Source organism: Rhincodon typus, chromosome 19 (assembly GCF_021869965.1).
Source record: "Rhincodon typus isolate 14 chromosome 19, sRhiTyp1.1, whole genome shotgun sequence".
Taxonomy (NCBI): Eukaryota; Metazoa; Chordata; class Chondrichthyes; order Orectolobiformes; family Rhincodontidae; genus Rhincodon; species Rhincodon typus.
Window position 1 is genome coordinate 15,097,817 of NC_063350.1, and position 7,860 is coordinate 15,105,676.

General features: G+C 42.7%; 1 protein-coding gene across 1 annotated transcript in view; it reads left to right on the forward strand.

Moving 5' to 3' along the window:
- The first annotated feature begins 6,378 nt into the window (after positions 1-6,378).
- Positions 6,379-7,860, forward strand: part of LOC125485500 (protein kinase C-binding protein 1-like) — a 25,638-nt gene continuing 24,156 nt past the window's right edge. Inside the window, exon 1 of the mRNA XM_048608544.1 lies at positions 6,379-6,565. Coding sequence (XP_048464501.1) covers positions 6,379-6,565 — 187 coding nt within the window. The remainder of the gene's footprint in view (positions 6,566-7,860) is intronic.

Genomic DNA, 7,860 nt, shown 5'->3' on the forward strand with positions numbered 1-7,860 from the left:
CACCCGAAGGTTGCAGGAACAGCAACTCATATTCCGCTTGGGAACCCTGCAGCCCAATGGTATCAATGTGGATTTCACAAGTTTCAAAATCTCCCCTCCCCCTACCGCATCCCAAAACCAGTCCAGCTTGTCCCTGCCTCCCTAACCTGTTCTTCCTCCCACCTATCCCCTCCTCCCACCTCAAGCCGCACCTCCATCTCCTACCGACCAACCTCATCCCGCCCCCTTGACCTGTCCGTCCTCCCTGGACTGACCTATCCCCTTCCTAACTCCCTACCTACACTCACCTTTCCTGGCCCCATCCCCGCCTCTTCGACCTGTTTGTTTCCTCTCCACCTATCCTCTCCTCTATCCCTCTTCTATCCGCCTCCCACTCTCTCCCTATTTATTTCAAAACCCCCTTCCCCTCCCCCTTTTCTGATGAAGGGTCTAGGCCCGAAACGTTAGCCTCTCTGCTCCTATGATGCTGCTTGGCCTGCTGTGTTCATCCAGCCCTGCACCTTGTTGTCTTAGAATTCTGAGTTGTCTCTTTGTCAGCAAGTTTTGAAGTCTTATTTTAAGCAAAAGTATTTTTGGAAGTTCCCTCAATGAATGGCATGAGTCATATGGAAAAATTCTAAGTACAATGCTTTGTTAACTTAACAAAACTTTGATGAACACCATTCAGACAGATTTCCTGCCACTGCATAGTTGACAGGGGGCATTTGGCATCTGACACACAATTAAAAAGTGCATTCCGTTTAAAAGGGGGTGTTTAAGGGAGACATGGACGCAATTTCTTTTTTGTTTTCATACAAAGGATGGAAAATGCTTGGAATGTGCTGCCAGAAGAGACGGTGGAGGTAAATACAATAGCAATGTTTCAGAGGCATCTCGTCAGATATATGAATAGGCAGGTAATAGAGGGTTCTGGACACCATAGAGGCAAAAGGCATCATGTCTTGGTGGGCCTAAGGGCATGTTACTGTGCTGAACTGTTCTTTGTTCTCTGAGATAGTAGGAAAAAGAAGGGTCTCGGCCCGAAACGTCAGCTTTCCTGCTCCTCTGATGCTGCTTGGCCTGCTGTGTTCATCCAGCTCTACACCTTGTTATCTCTGTTCTTTGTTCTCTGTTCACTTGCATATTCAAATGTTACTCTGTTAATAAAGGAACTCTGAAAAGAATGAATGTGATGTAGAGGCAGTGTCCCTAGCTCTGCACCAAAAGGTTTAGGTTCAAGTCCTACCTTAGGATGTGAAATCCACAGTGTGCATTATAGTATGTCCAGACAGATTTTTTTTTAAATAAGGAAGGATATTACAAAATCATACATATAATAGGCTTTTTGAATTAGAATTAGAATCCCCACAGTGTGGAAACAGGCCCTTCGGCCCAACAAGTCCACACCGAACCTCAGAGCATCCCACCCAGATCCATTCCCCTCTGACCCACCTAATATACACCCTCTACCTCCCTGAACACTACGGGCAATTTAGCATGGCCAATCCGCCTAACCTGCACATCTTTGGACTGTGGGAGGAAACCGGAGCACCCGGAGGAAACCCACGCAGACACGGGGAGAATGTGCAAACTCCACACAGACAGTTGCCCGAGGCTGGAATCGAACCCAGGTCCCTGGCGCTGTGAGGCAGCAGTGCGAACCACTGTGCCACCGTATCGCTTGGAACGTAAAATAAAAATTCATGAATGTTACACAAACTCTGTCCTTCTCCATTTGCTCAAGCAATCTATGTTGAAAACACCATCTTGTGAGTAATAACAATAAACATACACTTATGTGAGATGAAAGCATCGTGATTAGAGATTAGGTCAATCTTGATGAGTGGTTCAATTGTGCTTTGCAAATATGAAAGGTACAATGTCACAGGTGGCATTGTAACTGGAAACTAAGCTAGAAATATTTGTCAGTAAATGACATGGATAGAGATTAAGCCTAAACAAGATTGAGGAGGCTGACTGCAATGGTCTCACTACTGTTCTGGCTGAGATCAACTAAATCAGCAAAGAACAGGAAATGAAGTGGGACCTATCAGCTGTAGACTGAGCTATTCTCAAAATAAACTTGCAGGGTCCGAGGAGAGGTATCAACTAGAGATAAGCATTCCAGTCGTCTAAGAGAAAATATAAATTTTGTAATGTCTCTGGATCAAGGCAGTTTGGAAGTTTTAATGAGGGGTGCAGGGACAAGTAACAAATTCACATATCGACTCCTAGGCCTCACCTGCAAAACTAAGAGTCTCACTGAAATCCATTTGGTATCTGGGGGAGGAGGTGGGAGGGGAACTCACAATAGTGGGAGTCTATTTCCTTCTTGAACTCAAAGGGACAATCCTGTTTTGCTTGAGTTAAAATTAAATAAAAAAAAAACTTACATGCATCTTTACTGGGCCTTGGTCCAGCTCACAACAGGTCTAGTTTGGCCGGGAAGCAACTGCTCCTCTTTGTCCAGGCCTCAATTTAATGTTTTCAAACAGGCCAAAGAACACCATCACATCCTTATCTGAAAATTGCACTCAACTAGACTAGTTATATCTCTTATTAAATCTTGTGTTACATTTAAGCAAATCTAAAGGCTTTTAGATGTCTACTTTAAATATACAAAATACTCATGTAATCCTCCACTCATCCTGATCCAATCCTGCTTTCTGTGCATATGGTGAACAAATATTTCACTTAAAAGATTTTGCTTTTACCCAAACGAGGTCATCAAGTGCCTCTGGTTACTCATTAGTAAATTTTGTCATCAGCTAATTAGGCCACGCTATTAGGTGACACACTCTAAACTGCAAGCAATAAACTTTGTCCATTTTCAGATTTAAATTTCAAAAATATACAAGTTGTCCTTAAACAAAAGACATATTTAGCATAAACTGTCACTGTGCTTTTTTTTAACCTGTTGGGACATGTTATGATTCACCTTCATGGCAGGTGGAATGTGAACCTGGACCTTTTGGTTTAGAGTAGGGACACTATCACTGTGTCACAGGACTCTGAATAGAAAAGACAACAAAACATCTTGGGCAAGTGGATGCCCAAAAGACAGTTCATCCAGATTTGAACCCTGGATCTCTCAATCAATGAAAAGCCCAGAGTGAGAATCAATAAACTGCATTGTGCCCTTGAGATGACAAAATGTATTTATAATATATGAAGGGTAATTTATTTTGTGCATAGTGTAAAGTGACTAATGGTCAATTGGCTGCCTCTTTTACATCTCTCCCAAAGTTCAGTTCTGTTAAATTTGACTCCTCAGACATTGATGCAGTACATGTCCAAAGGGGCAAGATCAGGATAATTTCCAGATTTTGGCTGGCAAATAGCAAGCAACTATCATGTTACGCAAATCCCATGGTGGTGGAGTAGTAGTGTCCCTACCAATGGGCCAGGAGACCTGGTTCAAATCCCACCTGATCCAGAGGTGTGTCATAACATCTCTGAACAGGCTATTTCGAAAATATCTACACAAGTGCCAGGCAATGACCATCGCCAACAACAGAGAATCTAACCATTGCCCTTTAACATTCAATTGCATTACCATCACTGAATCCTCCATTACTAACATCCTGGTGAGGTTACCATTTACTAGAATTGAATTGAATCAGCTACTTAGATATTGTGGTCACAAGAGCAGGCCAGAGATTAGAAATTCAGCAACGAGTAACCCACCTTCTCTCTCCTCGAAACCTGTCCACCATCTATAAAGCACAAGTCAGAAGTGTGAAGGAGTATTTCCCACTTGCCTGGATGAGTACAACTCCAACAACACTCAAGACGGTTGACATCATCCAGGGCAAAGCAGCTGCTTGACTGGCACCACATCTGCAAACACCGATTCCCTCCACCACCAATTCTCAGTAGAAGAAGTGTTTACTATATAAAAGATGAAATACAGAAATTCTTCAAGCCTCATCAGACAGCACCTTCCAAACCCTGACTACTACCATCTGGAACGACAAAGACAGCAAATATATGGGAACACCACCGCCAGCGTGTTTCCCTCCAAGGCATTCACTGTCCCGACTTGGAAATAAACCGTTCCTTCAGTGCCACTATGTCAAAATTCTGGAACACACATCATAATGGCATTCCAGGTCTACCTACACCGCAGTGGTTCAAGAAGGCAGCTCACCACCACCTTCTCCAGAGCAATAAACGCTGGCCCAGCCAGCAATGATTACACCCCATGAATGATTGGAATGAAATAAAAATTATTTAGAACTGAAAATCAGGTGAGCTGAGTAAAATGGGTTGCAACTTCAGTTTCACTATCTTATACCACTGTACTGAGTTATAATTACCACCATGGACTTGTTATTCTCCCTTTGTTCTCGCCAACAAAGCACTTCTGACAGAGTTTTAAAAATGATAGAAATACTTCATAATTCTTGGAAAACTGTTTATAAAATAAAAGGGCACCCTGAAAACATCTCGGGGTTGGATTGAACAATAACAATATGATAAGATCATTGTGTCTAACATTTTTAACACGTTTTCCAAGAGTTCCAAACATGGAAGGAACAGTTGTGAATAAGCGGTGAACACACAGATACAGTTTTAGGACAATACTTGCACATTTCTACTTTAAGTAGCTGTAATGTGTTTTGTATGGAATAAAATCAAAGTTGCTGGAAAAGCTCAGCAGGTCTGGCAGCATCTGTGAAGGAAAAAACTGAGGAAGGGCCACCGGACCCAAAACATTATCTCTGTTTTTCCCTTCACAAATGTTGCCAGACCTGCTGAGCTTTTCCAGCAACTTTGTTTTTGTTCCTGATTTACAGCATCCGCAGTTCTTTCAGTTTTTAATGTGTTTTGTACATTGCTGAAGTATTGTAATGGCTGAAAATACTTCACACCTGAGCTTGTGCTCTATCTGCCTGTGCATGCTATGAAAAAAATGACACACAATGGCATACACTGCTAGTCCAAACTAAATTATTAAAGATTAGTTGATTTAGTTCCTATATTTGTTGTTGTACAAAATCAACTTAGAGATACGAAACTGAAGCCTTTATTTCATGATGACAAATGCATGAATTTGAAATGAAATGATCAATTTAAGCAGTGTAATCTCTTGTAGAGCTAAACCAATGACTAACAGTGTTTGCAGCAAAATTGGTGCAATATTCCTCTTGTGTACTAATAATCTCACATGTCCTACCTCAGGAATTATATTGCCTGTGCAAATTATAATATGAAATTAATCCAAGATTTTTCACAATGGTAATATTCAATTAAGTTAATTGATTTCAAGAGAATGACTAATAAATGCAGATATAAGGCCAGAAGAAGTATTCTGTTCTTTTTCTTGTTTTGTTCCTTTTATCTGGACAAAAGGATTAAATGATAAATAATTTTAAAGTAAATATTTTCATAGTTTCACTAGAATATTTTGATATTGTGGGATGTAGATCAATTTTACAACATGTACTGAGCAATATAAATATACTATGGCTGTATCTAGTCATAAAATCTTGGAAAGACATTTCTGTAAATTGAAAGGTGAAAGAACTGAGAATGCTGGAAATCAGAAACAAAAAAAAAATTGTTGGAAAAGTTCAGCAGGTCTGACAGCATCTGTGGAGAGAAAGTGGAATTTACATTTTGGGTCTAGTGACCAATCTTCAGAACTGATGGTAACTAAGAAATTGTCAGTTTTTATGCGGTAGGGTGGGGGGGTGCGGGGTAAAGAATAATTGATAGGTGGAGATAGACACCAAAGAGAAACAAGAAAAATTGGACAGCAAAAGGGGTGGACATCGATCAGGCTAGGAGAATGAATGGCTGCTAATAGGGAATAGGTATTGTATAATAGCAGACCATGTGTTAGCAAGGTCTGACATGTGGGGATTGGGGTAACATATGGGAAAAGGTGCCTCAAACTCTAAAATTATTGAACTAAATATTGAATCCAGAAGGCTGCAGAGTTCCCAAGGGGAAAAATGAAGTGCTATTCTTCCAGCTTGCGTTGAGCTTTGCTGAAACCCTGTAGCCAGCATGAGACAGAAATGTTCGCCAAGGAACAAGATGGTGTGTTGAAGTGGCAAGCAACTGAAAATGCAGGGACTTTTTTGCAGACAGAACGTAGGTGTTCTGCGGAGCAGTCACCCAGTTTACACTTCATTTCCCCAGTCCAGAGGACACTACATTGTGAGCCGTGAATGCAATTGACTAGATTGAGTGAATTGTAGGTATAGTGCTGCTTCACCTGGGAGGTGTGTTTGGGCCCGTGGATACTGAGTAGGAAATAAATGGGCAGGTGTTACACTTTCTGCGGATGCCATGGGTTGTGGGATGTGTTGGGAGTGAAGGGGGAGTGGACGAGGATGTCCTGGAGGAATTGGTCCTTGCAGATGTCTGACAGGAAAGGGAGGGGAATACATGTCTGTGGGCAGCATCCCACTGGAGTTGGTGGAAATAGCTGCTAATGATCCTCTGGATGTGGATGCAGGTGGGATGGTAGATGAGGACATGGGGTACCCTATTGCTGCTGTGGAAGGGAAGAGAGGAGTTGAGGGCTTTAATGTGGGACATGGGTTGGACCCAATTGAAGGCTCTGTCAACTACGGTACGGGGAAATCCTCTGCTGGGGTAGAAGGTGGACATTTTGGAGGTCCCCTTGTTGAAGTTGGCATCATCAGTACAGATGTGATGGAATTGGAAGAATGGAATAGAGTCTTTACAGGAACAGGCTGTGGGAGTTGCTTGCTTTGTAGTGGATATTGGTGGCCAGCCTACCCCAGAAACAGAAACAGACATGTCAAGGAAGGGAAGGGAAGAGTCAGAGATGGACCAGGTAAAGGTGAGAGCAGGGTGGAAATTGGAAACCAAACTCAAACTTTTTGAATTCTGGATGAGAGAGGAAGCAGCGCCAATGATATCATCGATAAACCAGAGAAAGAGTTGTGGGTGGGGGTAAAATAGGACTAGAAGAAGGAATGTTCTACATCAACTGCAAAGAGACAGGCATAACTGGGGCCCATGCAGGTACCCATGGCCACTCCTGAGCAATCCTGGCAGGGGATGGACGATTTAGTGATTGTATTGAAGTCAGCCAGATGGACCTCACAGAATATGAGTTCCCTGATTGGGGTTGTTAATCTGGTCCAATCAGGGAGCCCTGGCCAACAGATATAAACAGGAGTATCAGAGGTTTTGTTTACACTGAGAGCTGGCTCTTGGGAAGCCAGACCAGTGTCAAGTACTATACGCATGTAAATAAAGGGTGATGTAGTGATGGGATATTGGACTCTGTGGAGTTATTTCAGATGTGAAAAGGGATTGCAGATCCAGGTAAAGAGGAGGCAGCTAGAGCCCGCCAACTGGGAATTCTGAAACTGACATACATCCGCCATTCCTCTGACACTTTAAGTGGGAAGGGACTCGACTAGGGAAGAACAAAACCGAGTGGAGATAGAATGAGATTAGTTCTGTCAGGCAGGAGCAGACAGAAACAATGGGTCTGTCTGGGCAGGTCTAAGTGTGGATTTTAGGAAGGAGGTAGATGCAAGCTGTGCAGGATTGAGCGACTATGAGCTTGGAGAAAATGGGAGGGGAGATCACCATGAAATGAGGTTAGTGGCCGTTATGTGCACAGTAGCCTGATGTTCCATGGTGGGGTCATGGTCCAGGAAGAGACAGGTGGAGGTATCTAAGAGCTGGCACTCAGCCTGTGCAATGTAGAGGTCAGTCTGCCTGACAACAACAGCATCACCCTTGTCAGCAGGCTAAACTACAAAGTCAGGTTTTGATCTGAGAGCACAGAATGCAGTCAGTTCACAGAGAGATAAGTTGGAATAGATAAGGAAGGGCAGAGAAATTGAAGCAACTAATGTCATGTCGACAGTTCTCAATGAACAGGTC